Source organism: Colletotrichum aenigma (assembly GCF_013390185.1).
Source record: "Colletotrichum aenigma strain Cg56 chromosome Unknown KSG_Cg56_contig07, whole genome shotgun sequence".
NCBI classification, from domain to species: Eukaryota; Fungi; Ascomycota; class Sordariomycetes; order Glomerellales; family Glomerellaceae; genus Colletotrichum; species Colletotrichum aenigma.
Window position 1 is genome coordinate 4,549,689 of NW_023500913.1, and position 21,301 is coordinate 4,570,989.

Here is a 21,301-nt window from a genome sequence, read left to right on the forward strand (position 1 = left end):
TCAGACGGTCTTGGGGGTGCGTGCGTTGGTGTGGTCGATCACGTCGTCGAGGTGGTTGCACATGGCCACGAACAGGTCGAAGAAGAGCTTGCTGCCGCCGCGCTCCATCTCAGTCTGCATGGTACCGCTCCTCTTGAATGTCTTGCGACACCTGATGATCAAGGCGAGGTAGTGAGCGCGCAGACGCGAGTCCGAGTCGGGGGTGTGGGCGTAGGCGTACTGGGCGGAGCGCAGGATGGTTCCGACGTCGACGCCGGACTGCAGACCCTGCTTGCGCAGGGCCAAGCGCTTGAGCTCCTCGAGCCCGTATCGCTCCGCGGCGCAGTAGATGACGGTGTCGCGGAGGATGTGTTGCCCGCAGGCCGCGATGTAGATGGTCGCGTCGCTGCCGGGGGCGCCGGAGCCGGCAGTGGTGTTGCTTGTCGTGGTGTGGGCCGAGTTGGGCGTGGGCGGGTAGGCGCCCGGGGCAGGGGGGGCTGCGCGGCCACCTCTGTGGTGGTGGCTGTGGTGGTTATCGGGGTTGGGGGAGGTTTGGGGGGATCCTCTGACGGCATCCTCGAGCTCCCAAGAGTTGCGGTGCCTGTTGTGCATCAGGCGGGGGTAGTAGTCACCCTTGTAGAGGTATTCGAGGATGGCGGAGAAGACCTCGGGTTCTTCGTCGGGGAGAGCGATCCGCTTGCTCTGGGCCTCGAAGAACTGACCTCGGCAGGCGGCCTCGAAAAAGGGCGACTGGAAGAGGACGTCCTCGTGGGCGGCGAACAAGCGACCCTCGCGGCCGACCGTCAGGGTGACGATGGGCGAGGGGGCGACGGCAGACTTTCCACCGCCGGAGGCCTTGGCCGGCATCGGCGCGGGGCCACCGCGGGGGGCGGCGGCGGCGACGGGCGGGGCCATGGGGGCGGGCTGGTCATCGGTCACGGAGCGCTGCATCTTCGACACCTTCTGGTTGTCCCGGATCGAGCTCGACTTCTTCAGCCTCGACGACTTATCCACGCGGACGTTGGGGTCTTGCGACCTAAACGTGCGCTTGAAGAGAGACATGCCGGCGAATGTTGATGTTGTGGTTCACGTGTGGTTGTTGTTGTTGTTGTTGAACTGAAGAAGAGGGGTGGTGGTGGGGGAGTGTTGTTCTTGTACTCTTGCCGGGTGTTCTGATAATGAACGAACGATGCTCGAATGGGGGTGTGATAAAGTTGAGAGACAGGGGGAACCGAAAGCGATAGAGGCGCGTTGCTCAAGGGACCTTATATGTCTTTGACTCTATGGGGATAGAAGAGGTGAAGAGAGTGACGAAAGGAGCGAATAGAGGAGAGGGAGGGAGTGATGATGGAGGGGTGTGAGGTCGGATGAGGGGGGGGTCGGAGAGAGAGAGAGAGAGAGAGAGAGAGAGAGAGAGAGAGAGAGAAGAAGGACGAGTGACACACAAAAAGATTGACAGGGGCCCGGGGTGGGAGAAGTCTCCTCAGAGGGAGTTCAGAGTGAACGAACGACCGGTTCCAAGGAGATATTCCCAACTTGACTTTGCGACCCTTTTTTGGTTGTGCTGGAGGGGGGGGGGAGGGGAGAACAAGAGGAAAGAGGGGTGTTTTTGAGGGGGAGCCGCGATATTTATACCGACTACTGATATTGGTGATGATTCTTGCCTTTGGCGTGTTTCCATTGGCTCCCGTCCCCCGCCCCGACCGCCGCATTTACTGTGAGTGGTTGATGGTGGTGAGCACCAGGCGCGCCATGATAGGACGGCAAAAAAAAAAAAAAAAAACACTGGGTTCACGCGCTGTCTCTCTCACTCGAACGGCGGGAGGGCGGTTGACGCCGCGGGGGATGTGAGCCAGGTACAACCCGACCACTGAGAGTTCATCTCAGGGCTGAGAGGGGGGGTAGCGGCCCAGGGACAGCCCAGGCAGCATCGCCGCCCAAGACAAGCACCTCGAGCAGGCAGGCCTGGCAGGCAAGCAGGGTAGCGCCTAACGGCTGTGTGGCCTCTCGAAATGGAACGCTGGTGACACTGGAATGACTTCACTGCCAGTTCACACAACAAGCCCAGAGTCCGAGGACAGACGAGGACACCCAGGACCCAGGAGACGTACCGAAATAGGCGCAGTCGAGAACCTCCGGCAGCCCTCAAGCGCCGCCAACCGGGGGACCGCCCGCTAACGCACCTTAATTGCTGTTAACCTCCTTGGGTATCTGTACCCCCAAACCCATCGCTTGAGATGTGTAGCGGTACATCTGTCCGCGTCTCGACCCTGAGCTTCAAGCAATGCGCTGTCCTTGGGTCGGTACCTTGCCTAGGTTGGATACGCTGGACACAGCACAGGGGGTGGCCAGAAATAGGAATAGCGGCCCAAACCTGGAAACATCAGTCAACACTTGCTGTCGACTGTCGCCCGTCGCCCGTTGACCCAGCCATGCGCTGTCCAGTCGCCCGTTGCCGCACGTGAGGCACTCGCAACGCGGGGCTCTTCTCCTGTGCCAAAGACCTCATCTCCTGAATCTCTTCCCTCATGGACCCCAAAAGAAGGCGCAAGAAGGGCGGTCGGGACCTTTACCCGGGTGTCATTGGCTACCTAGGTACGCCTGCCACCGCCGCTGGGTACCGATACATGTCCCGATACATGTCCCGGTGCTGGCGCCGTGCTCTAGAGTCCAGGGAGCCCGACCGATAAACCTGAACGTACCTTATCGCCCCCCAACTGGCCAAGCAACACACTGACAACTTGACAACTCATCGGCGGCTCGACCTTCTGCCCTTCCGGTTGGCTCATCGTCTACACCTTCTGGAACGTACTCTGAACTGCAGCATCTGGACTTCACCTCCACCCTCACTGACCCTCTCCGAATCGTCGCCCTCTCTCATCTTGCATCTTGTCCGGCCCCCAGTTGTTGTTGAGGACTGAACTTGGAACCCAGGACCCTGACCACTGACGACTGACTCCCCCCTCCTCAACCACGAACACCGTCTCGCGCGCGTCGCGTGTTCATGGATACCCTACAGGAACCTCTCGCCGCATCATCGATACCTTACCATGCCGCTTGTCTCTCCTGCTCGTCTTGACCTCGAGATTCCACGACTGAGCTTCCGCCAGCACCATCCATCATTCAACCCGTTGCTTCGCATTGGCCTGACTGCCGCCGGCAAGGCAACCTTAACTTCACTAGCCACAACCCAAACGGGAACCCAACGCCTGTCCTAGAGTCCCGAGCTGCTATCAAGTCTACTCATTCATGTCCTAGCCGCATGGACGGCTGCTGTTCTGACAGTCAGGCATATCGTGGTTTCCCCTCCAAACTACCATCCCTCATCTCGTCGTGAACCGTGTGCCCCTCGTCCGAACCATCTCTTTGCGCGCCTTTGCCGGACTCAGCCCAACATCCCGGCAGAGATCCATCATCCCATCATCCCACCAAGGAATTCCCCCCTCTCCCCCCTCTTTCTCGAGAACCCTTTCGAAGCATGCCATACGCACCATCGTCCACCTTCCAGCCTGCAAAGGGACACCCCTAACAAGATTGCCATGCAGCTAGTCGGGCAGATTCAGGCACAAAACCACCGCCGCCAATCATCTTGGACCACCCCGACCACCCGTCCCGTCCTCCGCCAATCCATACCCCGGCTTGCCGACTGCTCTCCGCTACTCTTCACTGTCGGCAAGCCCAGTGACCTGCATCACCGCCTCAACACCGCTCCTTGCGCCGTACCGCACCGACCCATCTCTACCATCGACCATCTCCTCTCCCCGCGCCGTCCCGTCAATGACCAAGATAGCTCGCAAACCCCATCACCCATCACCCATGCCTCCTGTTCCTTTTCTGTCAGTCACTCTTCATTCGTCATTTACTGGCCTCGGCTCGGAAATAGGTCTCTCTTGTTGGAAGTCATAATGTTCTAGGTTATTTCGGAATCGTATCCTCACACCCCCTCCAAGTCGTCTCCTCCACCGCCTCCAAGGCACTACACCTCCTTCGACTCCAGCCCGATGCATGCCTTAATCCCTCCTGCAATCTGAGGCATCCATCAAGATAGGAACACCTGACAACCACGTATGGCCAAGCCCGCCAGAACCGGGCCACCGCCGTCCTCACCGCCCGACCTATCCCCCCCGCTCATCTCCGACGAGACCCGTCTCGACCGAAAGTCCCTCAGTGGCCCGCTGCTTCGGCAGCGGCGGCTACCCGTCTCGAGTGGGCAGCCCGGGAGATACTCTCCCTCATGCCAATGAGACCATACATGAGCGCGTACACTGGGCAACCGGTCAGCTTTCTCTCTCTCAACATGTCACTCGGTACCGGGTTACCCACAAATGGGAGCAAGAATGACAAATCCAATCGACGCTGCCACCACGGCCTCGCGCGATCCGATCACCTTCTGGTCGAGCCAGTAGAAGGCATCGGCGCCGGTCTCGATCTTGCCGATGGCTGCCCAACCGAGGTAGAGACCCGCGAAGAAGATGACGCCCAATGTGTGCGCACTAACAGCCTGCACGGTGGTCAGTCTTGTCAGCCGGCACTTGCCTCCCCGAGTTCGGCACTGGCGTCACTCACCAGAGGGCGCTTGATGCTGTTGAGCCAGAATATCTCGAAAAGTGCAATGACTGTCGAGACGAGAAACAGGTTGATGATGACAAAAGCCTTGAACCAGCCTTCACCAAAAATCTCCGTGACTAACATCAATTCATTAGACTTGGCCATACCAATCAGAAAGGATGACTCACAAGGCCCATGTGGTTTGCCCTTATTGATGTCCTCCAGGCGAGTCATCTCAAAGCCCAACGACTGCTCGTACATGCTCGACGCGTGCGAGCCACCAGACGGCTGGGGCTTGGGGGGCTCGGCGTTCCCATTGTCGTCGTGCGGCAGCTGTACAAACCAGTAGAGGCAGGTGTTCATGAAGGTGAAGACAGTGGTGACTGTGTAGAACATGGTGAAGTAGAACTGCTTGCGGAGGCTGGACATGTCGTAGGGCAGCGACGACAGTCTGAGCAACCAGTATTCCTAGCCACGGTTGCTGTCGTCAATGTGCGGGTGGTAGAGATGGGTGTAGGTCCAACCCTGGATGCAACCCATGTCAGTCACTGCAACACGGACCACGACGATGATTCGTACCAGCACTACCAAGTGGTAAATCAAAAGCAGAGAATAAGTGACGATGGAGAAGTCAAAGACGACGCGCCAGTTCGAGTACGGCGACTTCTCTCGAAGCTTGTAGTCGAGGATCATTGCACCGACTGCGGTCAAGTAGGCAACGACACCTCCTCGAATCCAGCAGAGGGCGTTCTGCGGCAGACAACGCCATGGCGAGTGGCATGCTCTCAGGAATGCAGGCTGGCAATTGATTATAAGCCAAATCCAGGAGAATGGCCAGAGGATGGGCGAGGAACTCTTACATGGTCTTGGACCTGGCCATAGGCGGCTGGCGTGGGCAATCCCTCGTCTGCATGCCCGGCCTGGCCGTGGAGCAAAGGCGTTCTGACGGAGGCGTCCATTGAGGTGATCCGGAGGCTGGCAGAGAGATTGAGGGAATGTCAGGGATTCGATACCAAAGAGATGATGGAATAAGAATCGAGTCCAAGAAGTTCAGCGTGGATGCGGCTGTGTTATTGATGAAGGTTGAATCAGCAAGCCAAGGATGAGGTCTGGAACGGGATGTTGGTTCAAGAGGTCGGCGGGACAGTCGAAGACAAGAGGTGACAAGAGGTGACGAGAGGAGAAGTGCTGAGAAAGTGCAGCCCGTGCCTTCCCGCGCTGTGAAAATTGAGCCATAGCTGCCGTTGGGGTTGATGATGTTCACGGAAGGAGGCAACTGCACTAAGGTAGGACGATGATTGACGCGGAAGGAGTAGGCTCTGTCATGAGGCGAGGCAAGAGGTTGTCGCAGCCTCCTATATTGGGCTGCACGAAGATGAATTTGGAAGTTAATTGCATCCAAGGTACTAGGTAAGGTACGCTGTATCTAGCCTTCTGTCTTTCGATCCGTGCAGAGGAGCTGTCTATTCAATCAGCAAGAACACAACGGAAGCAAGAGAGTCGACAAGGTCATAAGTAGAATGGGCCAGAAGTGCTTGCCTCCCATGCCTATTCTTGTGAGATACCTGCAAGAGCTGCTATGGTTCGGTCGAGAGATACATTCCAATTGAAACTGCCGGCTAGCCTGCTAGAGTCTGGGAAGGTGCAGCGTCGACACTGTTGGCGTCCCTCTTCGGACCATGATCTTGGGTGCTGTTGATGGAGGGCATCTGCAGCTCGGACTTTTCTATCCGGCTACCTTACCTTACAGCCCCATGTACCTGACCTTCGGCAGGTCAGACCAATCCACCTTACGTAAGATGCACAATCAGTCACGTGTTCCACCCTGGGTGACATATCCGTGCATGGGAAAAAAAGTCTTGGAATTTGGCTCATTCCTTGCATTCAACTTCGCAGACAGTAAGGCAGTGAACCCTCGGGCGAGCCTTCCACCAGCTACACAGCAGTTGCATCCAATTCGCGAGGCAGTGAACCTATCCGGCGAGCCTTTGCATGCAAAATGTCTTCAGCGCCTGAAGCTGCAGGTTTGTGCCTTCTCATGCAACGCATGCCGGCCCTGACTAACAACCACTTCAGCTTGGCCTTTGGCCGATGCTGCTCTCACCCAGGAGCTGCTCGATCTCGCTCAAACGGCAACCCACCACCGCCAGGCCAAACGGGGCGCCAACGAAGGTTCGTTGTCTTCACTTCCAAACTTGCTGCCCGCATATCCGACTGACTTCTGGATCAGTGACCAAAGCCCTGAACCGTGGCACCTGCGAAATCGCTTTGCTCGCTGCGGATGCTGCACCTCTTGCCGTCATTCTCCACCTCCCCCTGCTTTGCGAGGACAAGAACGTCCCTTACGTCTTCGTCCCTAGCAAGGCGGCTCTCGGAAGGGCTTGCGGTGTCAGTCGCCCAGTCATCGCTGCCTGCATCACTACCAATGAGGGAAGTGAGCTGGCTAGTACCATCCAGGTGGTGCGAGACAAGGTTGAAAGGCTGGCTATCTAGCTCTCAAGTGGTCACAGATTTCTTGGGGCGGAAAGGTGCTCGCCGTAAAAGAGCTTGATCTGAGATGATTCTTGTCTTGGCCCCTCACTAGCTATGTAGCTTGCTAGCAGAAAGACAAGATCGACATTGATGGATGAATTTTGAATCTGTGAATTGTGACTGCTACGGATTACACGCGTGTGGATGGACACTGTTCGGCCAGCAAAACTCTTTTCTAGAGCTAGGCTCATCTGCAAGGGATTCCCTCTTTTCCGAAAATCTGTGATGGCCTTCTGATCGAGATTTTATCAAGCCTGATGTTCCCATGAGAAGCCGCCGTGTTCTCGGCTGGTTCCAAGCCTGCAGCGCATGAACCCAGCACAACGAAGCTCAGGTCGGTCCTGGAAAATAAAAGGTGGTCTGTGCAGATCTCCCGCTGGAAGGTGGGTAGCTAAGGTAGGTACGATAAGATAAGACAGATACGTACCTCCCTCCGTTGACACGTTCCACATCCTGAAGACAAGCGCGTGGCCAGTGCTCTTTGCTTGAAGGTTCACTGAAAGTGCCCGAGGTGCATCGCTGGCCAGAACTTCAACCTCCAAGTCCGCCAACCGCACCTCGACATCACGATCCCACTGCTCCTGCCACCGCCGCTCTCACCATGTTGTCGAGTCTCGGAAACCCACGCCAGGCGGCGTCGCAGCTGCTCAACTTTGCGCTCATCCTTTCCACCGCTTTCATGGTATGCAGCCCACCTGCGCCTACCGCAGGGCCCTGCCGAACACTTGCTAACTCGTGCGCGCGCGCAGATGTGGAAGGGTCTCTCCGTCGTTAGCGATTCGCCGTCTCCCATCGTCGTTGTTCTTTCCGGTAGTATGGAGCCGGCCTTCCAAAGAGGAGACTGTACGTCTCCCCCGCCGCACCAGCTTCCAACCATGCGATGTGATGCTGACCGGACGCAGTGCTCTTCCTCTGGAACCGAAACTTCCTCCAAGAAACGGATGTCGGCGAGATTGTTGTATATGAGGTGAAGGGAAAGAACATTCCGGTACGGGACAGCTGCTTCAATCGACGCTTCGTGCGTGCTGACGTGCCCTCAGATTGTCCACCGTGTCATCCAAAAGTTCGGCTCTGGGTATGGCGCCCCTCCTCTGCTGCTCTTGTGATTGCATTGCTAATTTGGCTCGTCGCCATAGACCACAAGCGAAGCTACTCACGAAGGGAGACAACAATGCGGGTGCGTACCAGACTTGGGCAAGCACCTTGCGGCGGTAGCTAACAGGAAATCAGGAGCCGATCAAGAACTGTATGCCAAGGGCCAGGACTTCCTCGTACGAAGCGACATCATTGGTTCAGTCGTCGCATACATTCCCTTCGTCGGATACGTCACCATTCTCCTCTCTGAGCACCCGTGGCTCAAGACGGTGATGCTGGGAATCATGGGTTTGGTCGTAGTACTGCAGCGGGAGTAAAGCCACAGACGGACACAAAAGTCAATTAGTTCTGCATTCAAGGCGTTATGGGTTGTTCAACACTGGTTATCAACAAGCGGAGGATGTTGAATTGCTGCAGCAGGGACTGGAAGTGGTTGCACGCCACAACTTGGCTGCTATCGGGATCTAGATGAGATCACCTGGTATCACGATCAGCATTGCACGCCCTTCGTGCCCTAGGTGCGTCGTGGCCGAGTGCTGTTCCAAGTCCCATACACTTCTGGTGTCGGGCGCCAAGACGTGATTTTGGAAAGATCTTCCAGCAATGTGGTTTAACTAGAGCTCGACGCAAAAAAAAAAAAAGGTCACTTAACTCCACAACTTTCCGGTAATAGAGATGGCCCTTTGTGGTTCCAGTCAGACCCAGAACCTCAGCCGCACATCAGGGAGGCTGACCCCTTGCTTGGAGCCAATTTCCACACAAGTCTGGAGCGGTAGCGGACAAATGTTTCTCTAGGCAGCCAGCGGCGCCGCTGACAGGGTTTCTCACGAAAATCCGTACGAGAACCAACGGCTCTACCCAACGGCACGACCCTGATCTACGCCACTTCCAAGGGACCCTCCCTCTTTTTAGGTCGCGAATGTGACTAGGCAGAATCCTTCTGATCGCGCGTGCCAGTGCTTGTTGGTTACACACGAGCGGCACAGTCGTGCAATAAAATGAGATCCAACTGCCGCAGCAAATTTTACTCAGTTCGCGTCTCTTAGGTACTTTTCTGTCGATAGCCTCGCTCTTTTCTCAAACTGCCCTCGGGAACAACCAGTCTTTCGTTCGCACCCTTCACGTTAGTCCTTGTCCGTCATCACCAGACCTCCCGATTTTATACTCGTCAGTCCGCACAACATGTCCTCCCCGGCGCATCAGTCGCAATACGGCCTTCAGGGGTACCAACCGTACGAACATCAAGGTCACCAGCGTGTGATCCCCTACAGCAAGCCATGGCACATTGCCAAAATCGTGATGCGATGTTCCGACATCGTCTTTAGCTTAATCGTCATCGGCATCTCTGCATACGTCCTGACAATTGCCTTCTCCGGCGGCGCATTCTACGTTATGAGCTGGCTGCCGGTAAGCCGCCGTAGCGCTTCATATCCACTCAAAGTTTCGAGGCTAATGTCTACCTTGCAGGCTGCGGTGGCTATCATCTGGGACACTGCAGAACTCATTACCATTTGCGCAAGAGGAGGCCGACGAGGAATTCACCCAGGCGCTCACGTTGGCTTACACCTAATCTTCTGGCTCTGTTTTGCGGCAGCAGTTGGCCTTCAGGGCACATACATATACTTCCGAGATGTTGATGACTATTACTATTCTTATAGCAGCAGACGGCAGTCCTTCTTCAGGACTAAGGTGGTTCCTATGCAGAACACCATTACCGCCTTCACTGCTCTGTTGCTGTAAGTCCATGGGACCCTCTCCTCTCCCCGAGACTGTTGGAGCTCGTGTGCTAATCAACAGCGACAGCATCAACCACTTCATTCTCTTTGTCCGAGCCTGCGTAGAGACCAACCAGCGCAACTCTCGGCCGCCTGTTTTCATGGTACCCGTCAACGCGCCCCCACCCATGCAAAGCCAGGCGGTAGCTGGATCCTATGTGCCCTACCCCCACCAACCTCAGCAAGCGTACATTCCAGCGCAACAACAAGACAAGGGAGAACAGACGGCCGCATCCAACCCTTCAAACGCGGGGCAGTCTGTGCCACCTGGACCGGATGGCACATATTATGGTCCGGCTAGTCGTTAAGGTGGTGATAGATAATCTAAGACTGTTTGTGGGAAGAGCGAATTATGATACCCCGCTGTAACGTTCAGGCTCGGTTGGCGGTTGAAAGCGGTGTAATTTGGCAGGACAATTGAAGTAACAGCGCCATCACGGATTATGATGGCAATATGGTGTGGTTCCCTGCCCGGGTGCCAAAAGTGTTTGAACAAAATGACGACTGTTACTCATCTTCTGATGTTGAATTCAGCGTCCCCTCTCGCGGGTACCTCACCCGGCTTTCAACATGCACATCGGGCACTGCGGTTCTCTTGCATCCACCAGGGATCCCGAAGTCAACAACAGGTTGAAGTGATGAGGGTTGAGAAGAAAAAGATGGTCGTATAATAAAGACTTGTTTCATCAATACTACTTTGGCAATTATCACGCTTTGTTGCTGCGCTTAGGTGGACCATTGCACGTCAAAGTCCTTGAACTGAACGACAAGATCGTCCTTGGCATCCTTGGCGGGCCGGGCCACCAGGGCACCAATAGTGAGGTTCCAGTCCTTGCCTGATGAGTCGTCGTCGCCGTAGACCCAGCAGATCTCGCGCAGCGGCTCCTTGGTGCCGTCCTGTTTGATGTAGTAGACCCAGAAACCGAGACCGAGACCATCGCGGCCCTTTTCGATTGTCACGGTGATGCTCTTGGAATCCTCAAAAGCGGCCAAGGGGGTGATGCTCCAGTCGGCCCAGCGGTCGCAAGAGACTGTGCTGAGCTGAGGGGTGCCGTTGTAGTACTCCAGGCCGGTCTTGATCCATCTCCGTTCGCGAGTGCCGGAGACGGAGTCAAAGGTGAAGATGAGGCCGGCTTGGTCGTATTGCTCTGACCAGTCTGCCGAGAAGGTGATTTTGGCGGACTTGAACTCGCTCAGGTTCTTGGCTGGAAGAGCATGGACGGGGGCTGCAATGGTCAGATGGACTTCTTGAGATGGCATGAGTATGTACAAACCGTTATAGATGTTGGTCGTGGGGGGCTTCTTCCAGACATCAGTGCCGGGGCCGGCAGAGAGGGTGAAGCTGTTATTCGACATTGTGAACGTTCCTGCGTCAAGGGCTAATGCGAGCTGAACGTGAAAGATGGCTGTGAGGTAGATCGCTGGGTATCAAGGGGCTGAGGATGTTTCAATTGGAATCAAGGGTTCAATGAGCAAAAGTCGGGTGGGAGGTTACGGGGATGCTGGTTTATATAGCCTTAGATGCAGGACTCATGTGGACTTTGTAAGACGCTGAGATGGTGTGAGAATTAAGTTGACCCGGGCTGCCCCGCATCGGGGATGCAGCAGGATGGCCGCCGGGCGTCTTAGGTGCTCGACAAGGTCCACGCGAGATACCTCCATCTTAGGCATGACAACGGTCTTGTGGGCCGGTAATCCGCCATGCTTCTTAGAGGTCGTAGATCAAAAGAGGCACGGATGTACTATTGTACGGTGCAGAAGAGACCAAATCTGCCTTTGGCAACACATTGAAACTCCAGGTAACCAGGCTTGAGCTCCGGCCCGGACCTTCAAGCCTGAAGCCACTTGCGCTACGAATGGAAGTAGCTGCAACACATCTGTCCTTTTCGCTTACCAATGTGACTAGGACACAGCCCGTCTCATGACAATTGGATCAAGAATTGGACAGTTGTCGACATGCGATTGTCCAGTTGGAAGCTTAAAGATGCAGGGGAGATGTCCAAGGTGACTCGGATCAGTTCCACAACGCGGGGCAGAGCGCTGTGACTCGGCCCACGGGGCCACCACCAACAGTCCGGCTGATCTACGGGGAATTCGGTGGAGACTCCGCAGTAAAACGTGAGCTTTTGGAAACAAGTTTGCTGCGTGGCTGGCTTATTCATGACCGAAGCAGCAAGCACTCTGTAGAGTCTGTCAACTCGCGCACCCGGGTCGGTCCTTGTAAGAAGTTTTTCAACGGAATTCAAATTCCCAGAAACGAAGAAATAAGCCAACGAAGGTTTGTTTTGTTGTTGTCAGAGTCCGAGTTTGGGTCGGTCAAGTTGCAATGGTGCCCGCTTGGAATCATCATGTGCTGCCGTCGCTTTAACAAGGAGGAGCATGAACCAACCGGACATCGTTTTGGCGCCATTTCACACCGAAAAGGCCTAACTAGAAAAGGAACAAGAGCCAGCCAGCCGCAGAGGTTCTGCTTAGCTAAGGCACACGTGGTAAGATACCTAGGTAATCAAGTCAAACCGGCCAAAGCAGGCCAAAGCAGGCCAAAGCAGAAGACAACCTGGATGGAGGGTGGCCATGGGGATTCGAACCGTGGACCGCCGGAACGCTGAAGGCTACAGTGGGGATTTGCCCCTTTCGGTCCTCGTCAGTGTCTGAGTCAGCGCTGTGCCCCTCTTCAAAGGCCGTCCTCCAGTGGTCGAGGAAGCATTCTGTGCCTGTCGGCTGCAGTCTTCACAGTCATCTCCGAAAGCAAAGGTGCACCTTCCCCCGCTCGACCATCTCGTCGCCCACCCCCACAAATTTTTCATTTCCCGCCTCACGTCGCCGGCCACCAGTATCTCGTGTCTCGCTGCAGCAAACAGCGACCAACTTCCTCACCAACCGCGCTTGCACACACCCCTAACCGATTTGCTGTCGATTCGAGAAACAATTGCGTCACCGGACACGCATTGAATACGCACAAAGGCGCGTCTTTCAAACTCAATCTTTCTCTCTCCATCTTGAGGCGGGCTGTGCCTGTGCCTGCCTGGAGGGGGAAGAAGAAGAAGAAGAAGACGACGAAGAAGAACGGGAAGGGAACGACCGAAACCTGGACACTGCCCCTACCTTACAATACTTCTGTGCGATCCTTTGCTGTCGCTGAGGATAAAAAGACCCAAAGCTCAACTGCTTGCCTCCGAAGAGCACTCAACTCGCTACCATGTCGTCGTTTTTAACGCCCACCAAGAAGTCGCAAAAGCCCCAAACCAAGTCGAAGCCCTTCCAACCCCCAAACCGAATTCGAGCGATTCGCGAACAAGCTGAACGTCAGCAAGCCAATGCCGCTGCTGCTGCCGCCAATGCTGCTGCTCAAGCACAACTGAACCGCGCCAGACCTGCTACCGTCGCCGTCTCCAAGGGCCCACAATGTCCGAACAAAGCATGTGTCAAGCCCAACGTCGTCGACGGCGTCTGCCAGACCTGTGGTCGAGTCGCTGACGACAGCAACATTGTCGCCGAGGTCCAATTTGGCGAGACTTCCTCCGGTGCTGCCATGGTCCAGGGTAGCTATATTGCCGCCGACCAAGCTGGTGTCCGGACCCTTGGCCCTGCCTTCCGCCGTGTTGGTGGCTCCGACGACCGAGAGAAGTCCATCCGCGAAGCCCGTTCCCTTATGCAGGGTTACGCTCATCAGCTGAATCTTGGAGAGAACACGGTCAATACTGCCGTTCAAATCTTCAAGCTCGCCTCGCAAGCCAACTTTGTTCAGGGTCGAACTTTGGTTATGGTAGCCGCAGTGTGTCTATACGCTGCTTGCCGTACGGAAAAGCCTTGCCGCATCATGCTCATGGACCTTGCCGGTAAGCACACACACGTTTCCCTGACTCGACCACCATAAAACTAACAACAAATCGCAGATCTCACACAATTGAACGTTTTCAAGCTTGGCCGAGCCTTCAAAGCACTCAATGCCACCGTCTTCATCTTCGACAACGGCGAAGGACAAGTTTTCCCCGAAGATCTAATCTACCGGCTGGCAAGCAAACTTGAGTTCAAGCACATGACCAACCGCGTTGCCGAAGACGCCATCCGCCTGGTGCAGCGCATGAAACAAGACTGGATTGTCATGGGCCGTCGACCTTCTGGTATCTGCGGCGCTTGTCTTCTGATGGCAGCGAGAATGCACAACTTCCGCCGAACTGTCAGGGAAATCGTTTACCTTGTGAAGGTGACCACACATACCATTCAAGAGCGTCTAACAGAGTTCAATGTGACGGACGCCAGTAAGATGACGGTGGAGGACTTTTTGGCCCAGGACTTCAGCTCCAACTCACACGACCCTCCGTCCTTCTACAGGAACACCGAAAGCTGGCAAAAGAAGCAAGAGGAGCTGGGCAAGAAGCGCAAGCGTGCTGTTACAGATGACGGAGAGAACGTACGGGCTACACCGGCACCACTGCCTCCGCCTCCTGATCTGTCATCTGCCCCCGCAATCGAGTACCGCCGCGACAAGGACGGCTACATCATTCCTCCATTGCCGTCCAAGATTCAACAGGATGAGCCCGCACTCCGTGACGCGAACAGCAAACAACACTTGGAGACGCTAGCCGAAGAGTTTGGTGATGCAACGACAACGAACGAGGAATCTTCGCAAGCAGAACCGGAGGCCGAAAAGACCACAAAAGCCAAGCCGAAGCTACCGATCAACGAAGCATGGGAGCAGGACGAGAACGAGATGGAAGAACAAATCTCAGAAATTATGAACGACCCCGAGACATACGAGCACGCCAAGGCATTCAGCAACGCTGAACAGCGAGCACGCATCCACTCCATCTGGGCACTACAACAGCAGCCTGACAAGGCTGTTTCGATGGCTCCGGTGGTGGGTGAAGACGAATTTGCCGACGACCCCGAGGTCCTGAACTGCTGCTTGACCCCCGAAGAGATCAAGATCAAGGAGCTTCTTTGGGTCAACGAGAACAAGGATTGGCTGCGCCAATCTCAGGAACGACTCTTCCGCAAGAAGCTCGAGGGCCAGAAGGAGAAACCCACCCGGAAGCGTAAGAAGAGGCCTCGCATTGGCGAGGGCCAGACAACTCCTGCAAGTACCCCCGGAGAGGCTGCCGTGAACGTCATGAAAGAACGTGGCTTCTCGAAGCGTATCAACTACGACGCCATTCGGCAAATGTTTGATGTCCCTGATCGCGGCGACCCTGGATCTCGACCAGAGAGCGAAGCTGCCAGTCGCCCGACCAGCAAGGCCCCCAGCGTGCTTGATGATCCCATCGCTGATGACGAGAGTGACCACATGGGTGGCAGTGGAGACGAGATGGACGACCATCAAGACGACGAGTTCGGGGGCGGTGATGACTACGACGACATGGGCGACGAGTCACACATGTACGATGACGATGATCAGGGTATGGGCGAAGATGAAGACGAGGATGACTTCGGACTAAACGACGACGACGAGTAGCTTGATTGTTGTGATTGCTGCTTGATTCGTCGTCACTGGATGGCTGCAGGTGGCGAAAATCGGTTGGGAGGCATGTTTTATTGTTTAGATACCCCAAGAGCTCATGGCATATGGCCTCGGCAGACTACAACAGCATCGCTGCCATGCATGTATTTCACGGATAGGGTTTAGATTGGCCAACAAGAGTCCGTGGTCATTTCATCAAATTAGTTTTTACATCGTATATCTGTGCGTCTATCCACCCACTCGTGAACCCAAACAGGAAAAAAGGTTGCCATCCCGCAAACACCAAAACCCCTGGACAGAGAGGGGAAAAAAAAAAAAAAAAAAAAAAAAAACAAAGACAAAGAACGTGAACCATGGGTATATGCCGATGAAACATGCGCAACCATCCAGCGCGGATAACATCCCAAGGAGCGAAACAAGAAATCAAAAGTCGTCATCGGCAGCATGCTCCCATCTCTTGCCACCAAGCTTGCGCACCTTCTTCGGGCTACCTGTGCTTCCAGTGCTCGCGGTGCTCTCGTTGCTAACGCGCAACCGTTCCATCTTCTTGCCCAGGTTGTTGAGCCCGCCGCTGCTGTCTGCCTTGCGGCCTCCAAAGTCCTCGCGCTCGGAAAGCGGCTTGCGCTTGCTGGGGCTCCGGCCGGCGAGCTCGCGCTTGAGAATCTCGTTCTCGCGACGCAGTCTCTCGTTCTCCTGCTCAAGGTTTTCCACCAGTAGGTTTTCTTTGTCCTCGCCAACGTCGTCGTCCTCTGCTACTGTGACACCGAGGCCCTTTTCGAAAAGCTCCATTTTGCGATCCCAGTGCTCTTCCCCCTTTTCTTGCTCCGCCGCCAGGGTTGCCTTCCACCGCGCCAGCTCAAGCTCGAAACGGGTGTCGAATTCGGCCATGCAATCTTCACGTACCGTCTGTTCAAGCTCAATCAGGCGATCCTCCATGCTGAGGAGGTGGGCCTCGGCACACACTCGTGACTCGCGCTCGTGATCCAGCTCGATGTGGAGGTTTGTGATCTCCTCCTGCATGCGAGCAATCTCGAGCGCAGCGTGTTCCATGAGGACTCGGTCTCCGTTGTCAGAGCCAGGGGAGAAGTTCCTATGTCCTCCCGAGCCGTGACCGAAGTAACCGCGACGCTGAGGAGGAGGAGGATAGTCAGGAGAAGTGAGAGGCGGGGACGCGTGAGAAGTCAAGGGGTTTTCTGCAAGGATAGTGGACGTGATGCTGGGAATGCGTGGAACCGTGACTTCTCTCGCCAGAGCACTGTATCTGAGAATCTGAGAAGTTGCGTTGAGGTCACCGTGTGCGTCTGCTGTGACGACCATGACGCCGCGCTGCGGGTTGCGACGAACAGCCACACCAGAGGACGAGGTGGAGAAGGAGTTGGAAAAGAGGAGCTCCGTCATCTTGCACTGGCGGAACGGCATGACGCTGGGCTGGAAAGGAGAGGGAGGTTAGCTTCTGTCGTAGTATGCCTGGTGTGCAACATGACGTACCTTGCTGTTGCTTCCCAGACTGCTCTGGGCCTGCAAGCATTGGCCCAGGTACATGAGGCTCTCGTTGATCTTGCCAGCCTCCGCAAGGGTGGCACCTTGGGTCTTTGCATCACGAGCACGTTCACTGCCGGCGAGATCGACAATAGTCAGGGCATTGCCAGCCCAAGTCCGGCTGCGGCCGACTCTGGGGCGCTTCTTTACCTCCACGCAGAAAAAGCCATGGCTTCTGGACGACACGCTGTTGCTGCCGGTCCCCGCCACTTGACGCTCATGCAGTCCAGCCTCCAAGACCATAATGGCTTCTCTCATGTTAGTGCAGGCAATCTTCTTTAACCCGGCAACCACCTTCCTATCGGCGGACTGCTCTGTCGACTTGAACAAAAGGGGCCGTCGGCGGTACTCTTTCGTGGCGTTCGACTTGATCGGCGGGGTCAAGAGATCGTAGATCTTGTCATTGTAGACTTCGTACATGGAAAGAACGACGGCGTAGTCGGCATCGGGGTCGGAAGAAACGTTTATGGAGCTGATGTCGGGGGCTTGGGGGAGGTTCGAGGGTCGCTGCAGAGCTCGTCGAGGAGTCGGTGGAGGATGATGTTCGCCCTTTGCGGAAGTTTTAGCATGGCTCTTGGTCTGTGAAGCTGCGGTCATGGTCATGAAGTGTTTCTGCGCATCTTGAAGATGCTCAGGTGTTTGGTGAAGAATGGACATTGAGAATTCATGCGGACGGCGACGTCGTGGCCGACTCGGAGTTGAGGGCACCAACCGCACACCGCCTATGTCCATCAATGGCTGCTGCTGTCTCTTGTTTTGACGCGTTGCATCGTGGGAAGAAAAGGGGTCGGCATAAATAGATGGGGTTCCTACAATCATTGGCGTGCCTGCTCTCGATCCTCCTCCGCGGGATGAACCAAAATCGGAAAAGACGGTCTCGAGAAAGTATGGGGCTGACATGATGGTTGCGTCGGAGACGTCGGCGGCCTGGAGAGAGCCTTCGAGGCTGGGAGAGTCGTACATGTTGGAGCCGATGGATCGGAAGACGACGTCCAGCGCAAGCTGGGTCATGCCTCGTTGGGTTCGGGAACCAAGAATTGTGTGAGACTGCAAAAGCAATGTCAGTCAAGTTCTGACGGCAAGCGATGGGTGCCATGAGCGGGAAAACAGTATACCTTTCCGGAACCAGTGACACCAAGGGTCGCAATCAAAGCATCTGTGCCATGGCCGCCATGGGGAGCCAAGACACCATCGACCAGCGACGCGATGCCCGTGGAGTGGAAGACATCGAGCTGGGTGGCATCCTCTTCGAAAACCTTGGTGAAGGCGAATTTCTCGGTCGAACGCTTGCGGTCATTCGGAGGGTTGAGGGTAATGTGTGTCGGATGGGAGCCGTCTGCTGGCTCTTCAACGCTCAGGAATCTGTCAGAGGATGCAGCTCCAGCCGGGGGTGGCCTCAGTCGCAGGTAGACCTGGAAGAGGTTCGCGGCCGACTTGTTTGATGACGTTGAAGCATCCATCGTGTCTGGTAGTCGTGTGTCTCGTGCTGTTGGGTTAGTGATGCTGGTGTATGGCGAGACCCGTATGGCGTTCTGTCGGTCGAGGTTGACTGAGCTGAGTCCGACGCGCGAATCTTTGAGGAGCTCGCCAAAGGCATAGAATCCTTGTTTATGCCGGTGACCGGGCAACGGAGACGAGATAAGATATGATAAGCGATTATAGCTTCGACAAGCGATAAGAAAATGTGATGGAGGGCCGTGCACTTTCCCCTGATTTTTGCATCGCTTTTTTTTTTGTGTCCCTCTCAACCCCGCCACGTTTTGCACGGTGGACCCCGCTGAGACACAGCTCTTAGTGGGGCTTGTGCTTTGCTGGTGTGGCGTCGGGTCCGACCGAGGGGGAGGGGGGACCTGGCCGAAGCGAGTTCCATGCTCGGGGACCTGGGCCCTGGACAAACCATTTCGCCTCGATCCAACCTCACCTCCCACTCTGCATGTACTGCGTACTATGCATGGCGTACCTAGGCACGCACTTGACCTTATCTTGGATCTGACGTGGTACGCTCGCATTGCCTTTCTCGTGCGTGGGTGGGCATTTGCACCAAAGACAGGACTTCCGTACCTTAGCTTACGGCCCGAATGGTCAGGCATTTTGCAGTCTTTGGCTCTGGTGAATGGCAGCATGGTTGCGTCTTTCGTTGGTTGAGTCAGACCACAACGCCTCAAAGTCACTGTGATGAACCCCAAGTCAAACCATGAAACATCAAACAGACGTCTTGCCTCTTGTGATGCACAACGGACAGGCTGTATCAGCAGGTGTCTTGTCGTCGGAAGAAACCTCCGTCGTCAGTCATGTCTGCTCCCCCTCCTGGTAGAGTTTTCAACCCCTTTTCGAAGAACTGGCAGAGCTCTAGCTTGCGGGACAGATTTTTTTTTTTCCCTCTCCCATTTGAGGCTCAAAGTCAAATGGTTGAGGCCGGCGCAGGCATCACCCAGCGGGCTAGCAACCCCTCATTTTCCGTCAGTGAGTCATGAACGACAAGAGGCCAGACAACGGGGACCAGTGCCGTTCCAGGCTGATCCCTATGACTCCCGTGTGACTGGCCGAAAATTTGGACTGCCTTCGATGGACCCTTTTCTTGCAAACGACATCGGACAGCACCGAGCATCCGAGGAAGCGGGAAGCTTGCACCGGGTCCCGCAAGAGCTCGTCATTTCCCCCCCCTTCTTTCGTCTCTTTCTACCTCCCCTCTCTCCTTGCCTCTCTGGCTCATGCTCATCTATTGGAAGTCATGGTCCGGTCCTGCAGATAGCGTAGACGAATGTGTGCCAGCTTGGAACTCTGAAGCAGTTGAGCATAAGCTCAATTTGCCGCTAGAGGTGACTCAACATTCAGACGCAGACAAACCAAACAACTTGGATTGGACGAAAGAAATTACGGTTTGTGCAGAGGATGTACTGAATGTTTACGCAGTACGGCGGTAGTGAGTGCTCGTCTGCAGCAGCAGGCGGACACAGGATGATGAGCTGGCCATTCTCGTCTTGCTCCTCGATGGCCCCTCGACTCGACTCTGCCCCTCGCTCGACTTTTCCAGGAGCTACTGGATGCCCCTCGATATGCCAAGCCGAGGCGAATCAGGAGACCGCCTACCTATTTTGCATATCGAAGCTCCATACGTACTTCGCCGCAAGTATTCGTAGCGTCCCAAATGCAGGCAAGCAGTGGATCACAATGGAGACGTGGACGTTGTGGAGGCACCGCTCGTCACAGCAGTCCAATGCAAGTGAGGAATGGAGATGTCTTGCCCATGAAGAACATTTGGGAAGCCATGGAATGTGAGGCTTTGGCGCCGTATGGTCCACAATGCTGCACCAAGAGCCCAGCACCGGCCATCAGCTGCGCCTCTCTCGATGGCTCCTCTGCTGCCGCTGCATTTGCTAGGCGCCGAGCTGACGAAACGGTGAACGAGGCATGGCATCTCCCACATCTGTTGTAGAGCGTCGTCTGCTATGCTTGCATAGGTACCTCAAGATGTGATTGAAGATATCGCATACGTAGAGATCTTCAGCCATGCAAAAGGTTCTCAGCGGGTCACACGCAATCCCAGATATTAAATCCCACGCAATGTAGGCATGATCAGCCCGGTTCCATCTCGATCCAGACCAGGTCGACGGGTGACGACAGCGAGGAGGGGGAAATCTGGCGAAATGGACGGGAGAAGATGCGCTGGAGGGAAGGCGAGCGAGGTGACACTGGACGTTGCAGCCAGAGGGGAGGGGCAGAATTGGCTTGATGAGGTCGATGGTCCAGCAGAGGCCTGTGACCGTGAGGTGAGGGGGGTGTCTTGCAGCCAGGCACAGGGGTTTCCTCCACACTTCACGGAACCAATCCACTAATGACGGTGCTTCTCCAGCGTGTTTTTCCAGCGTCTGCAGGCCACCTGTAGGGGCCGCCAGGGGTGAACAGGCGCAAAAAGGCGGTGACGGTGTCCCCAACCAGGCCTAGCGCGGGCTTCAATACCCACTTTAAGCGAGCCAGACGATGCCAGATTCCCAGGCTTTAGCGACCCCACTGAACCAGGACCCGGTACGGGCCAAAAAAGAAAGAAAAAAAAAAAAAAAGTTTGGGCGATTTCGAGGGAAAAAAAAAAAAAGTTCGATTGGCTGTGGAGACCCCGGCAGCCATACATTATTTTCGGGATCCAGTTGTACCTTACCTCCCTCCTCCCGGTCCTTCTCTTTTTTTTCCCCCCTTCTTCAACCACCAATTCAACCCCAAACTACCAGACAACGAAGTCGCCCTAGCCACAGAATATTCGAACAGAACAGTCAGATACCCTTACCAAACTTCGTCGAGATCATGTCGCCCGCTTTCGCTGAGCTGTAAACGCCCACTGCGGGGGTGCCTGATCGAGGCGCCTCTGCAGTCCAGC

At 55.5% G+C, this 21,301-nt stretch overlaps 9 protein-coding genes across 9 annotated transcripts; 4 read left to right on the forward strand and 5 right to left on the reverse strand.

The window, feature by feature from the left end:
- On the reverse strand, window positions 1-1,041 carry CGCA056_v011517 (uncharacterized protein; the record flags this gene model as incomplete). The annotated part of the gene is made up of 1 exon (XM_037326763.1): window positions 1-1,041. One exon carries the CDS (start codon window positions 1,039-1,041, stop codon window positions 1-3), a length of 1,041 nt encoding a protein of 346 aa, XP_037175498.1.
- A 3,102-nt stretch (window positions 1,042-4,143) lies between these two features.
- CGCA056_v011518 (uncharacterized protein) lies at window positions 4,144-4,956 on the reverse strand (the record flags this gene model as incomplete). The annotated part of the gene is made up of 4 exons (XM_037326764.1): window positions 4,144-4,244; window positions 4,303-4,480; window positions 4,546-4,664; window positions 4,716-4,956. 4 exons carry the CDS (start codon window positions 4,954-4,956, stop codon window positions 4,144-4,146), a joined length of 639 nt encoding a protein of 212 aa, XP_037175279.1.
- Window positions 4,957-4,995: 39 nt separating this feature from the next.
- Window positions 4,996-5,486, reverse strand: CGCA056_v011519 (uncharacterized protein; the record flags this gene model as incomplete). Its single annotated transcript, XM_037326765.1, has 3 exons — window positions 4,996-5,052; window positions 5,107-5,325; window positions 5,388-5,486. 3 exons carry the CDS (start codon window positions 5,484-5,486, stop codon window positions 4,996-4,998), a joined length of 375 nt encoding a protein of 124 aa, XP_037175266.1.
- Window positions 5,487-6,526: 1,040 nt separating this feature from the next.
- Window positions 6,527-7,020, forward strand: CGCA056_v011520 (13 kDa ribonucleoprotein-associated protein; the record flags this gene model as incomplete). The annotated part of the gene is made up of 3 exons (XM_037326766.1): window positions 6,527-6,551; window positions 6,604-6,699; window positions 6,758-7,020. 3 exons carry the CDS (start codon window positions 6,527-6,529, stop codon window positions 7,018-7,020), a joined length of 384 nt encoding a protein of 127 aa, XP_037174954.1.
- Window positions 7,021-7,660: 640 nt separating this feature from the next.
- On the forward strand, window positions 7,661-8,471 carry CGCA056_v011521 (Signal peptidase complex catalytic subunit SEC11; the record flags this gene model as incomplete). The annotated part of the gene is made up of 6 exons (XM_037326767.1): window positions 7,661-7,741; window positions 7,809-7,902; window positions 7,962-8,047; window positions 8,100-8,134; window positions 8,196-8,236; window positions 8,290-8,471. 6 exons carry the CDS (start codon window positions 7,661-7,663, stop codon window positions 8,469-8,471), a joined length of 519 nt encoding a protein of 172 aa, XP_037175636.1.
- An 865-nt stretch (window positions 8,472-9,336) lies between these two features.
- On the forward strand, window positions 9,337-10,237 carry CGCA056_v011522 (uncharacterized protein; the record flags this gene model as incomplete). Its single annotated transcript, XM_037326768.1, has 3 exons — window positions 9,337-9,561; window positions 9,622-9,890; window positions 9,958-10,237. The coding sequence occupies 3 exons, from the start codon at window positions 9,337-9,339 to the stop codon at window positions 10,235-10,237; spliced, it is 774 nt and encodes a 257-aa protein (XP_037174953.1).
- Window positions 10,238-10,655: 418 nt separating this feature from the next.
- On the reverse strand, window positions 10,656-11,285 carry CGCA056_v011523 (Uncharacterized protein; the record flags this gene model as incomplete). The annotated part of the gene is made up of 2 exons (XM_037326769.1): window positions 10,656-11,155; window positions 11,204-11,285. 2 exons carry the CDS (start codon window positions 11,283-11,285, stop codon window positions 10,656-10,658), a joined length of 582 nt encoding a protein of 193 aa, XP_037175635.1.
- A 1,843-nt stretch (window positions 11,286-13,128) lies between these two features.
- brf1 (Transcription factor IIIB 60 kDa subunit) lies at window positions 13,129-15,384 on the forward strand (the record flags this gene model as incomplete). The annotated part of the gene is made up of 2 exons (XM_037326770.1): window positions 13,129-13,768; window positions 13,826-15,384. The coding sequence occupies 2 exons, from the start codon at window positions 13,129-13,131 to the stop codon at window positions 15,382-15,384; spliced, it is 2,199 nt and encodes a 732-aa protein (XP_037174956.1).
- A 429-nt stretch (window positions 15,385-15,813) lies between these two features.
- klp9 (Kinesin-like motor protein 9) lies at window positions 15,814-18,389 on the reverse strand (the record flags this gene model as incomplete). Its single annotated transcript, XM_037326771.1, has 3 exons — window positions 15,814-16,818; window positions 16,879-17,976; window positions 18,045-18,389. 3 exons carry the CDS (start codon window positions 18,387-18,389, stop codon window positions 15,814-15,816), a joined length of 2,448 nt encoding a protein of 815 aa, XP_037175535.1.
- Window positions 18,390-21,301: the final 2,912 nt, after the last annotated feature.